This window comes from Penaeus monodon, chromosome 19 (assembly GCF_015228065.2).
Source record: "Penaeus monodon isolate SGIC_2016 chromosome 19, NSTDA_Pmon_1, whole genome shotgun sequence".
Classification (NCBI taxonomy): Eukaryota; Metazoa; Arthropoda; class Malacostraca; order Decapoda; family Penaeidae; genus Penaeus; species Penaeus monodon.
The window spans coordinates 14,185,343-14,185,689 of record NC_051404.1 but is presented as its reverse complement, the minus strand read 5'-3'; the positions used below and the strand labels follow the sequence as shown (position 1 = coordinate 14,185,689).

Here is a 347-nt window from a genome sequence, read left to right as displayed (position 1 = left end):
GTGGTAATTACAATACTCTCGTAAGATCATTACTCATGCAGTTCTTCACTGCCCTCACCATTCTTACAATAACCCATCCTCATTATCACATCATACCCATTACCACATAACATCATAACATCATTTCAGGACACGAATAAGGAAAGTCAAGAGAAAGCGAGAGAAAGTCTGTCCCAGCGAGCCCTCAACGTAGCAAAGACGTTTTTCATTCTCCTGACGACGCCAAGCTTACGTGTCAGGGCACTCATCGCCTTCTTCTGCTGGTTCGCCGCCTCCATGGTCTACTACGGGGTGGCTCTGAACGCTACGAATCTCAGGTATTGAGGGAATGTTTTTTTTTTAATGGG

At 45.2% G+C, this 347-nt stretch overlaps 1 protein-coding gene across 1 annotated transcript in view; it reads left to right on the top strand.

Moving 5' to 3' along the window:
• LOC119585079 (organic cation transporter protein-like) overlaps nt 1–347 on the top strand; it is a 22,140-nt gene that overhangs the window by 19,436 nt on the left and 2,357 nt on the right. The window contains exon 9 of the mRNA XM_037933699.1: nt 130–317. Coding sequence (XP_037789627.1) covers nt 130–317 — 188 coding nt within the window. The remainder of the gene's footprint in view (nt 1–129; nt 318–347) is intronic.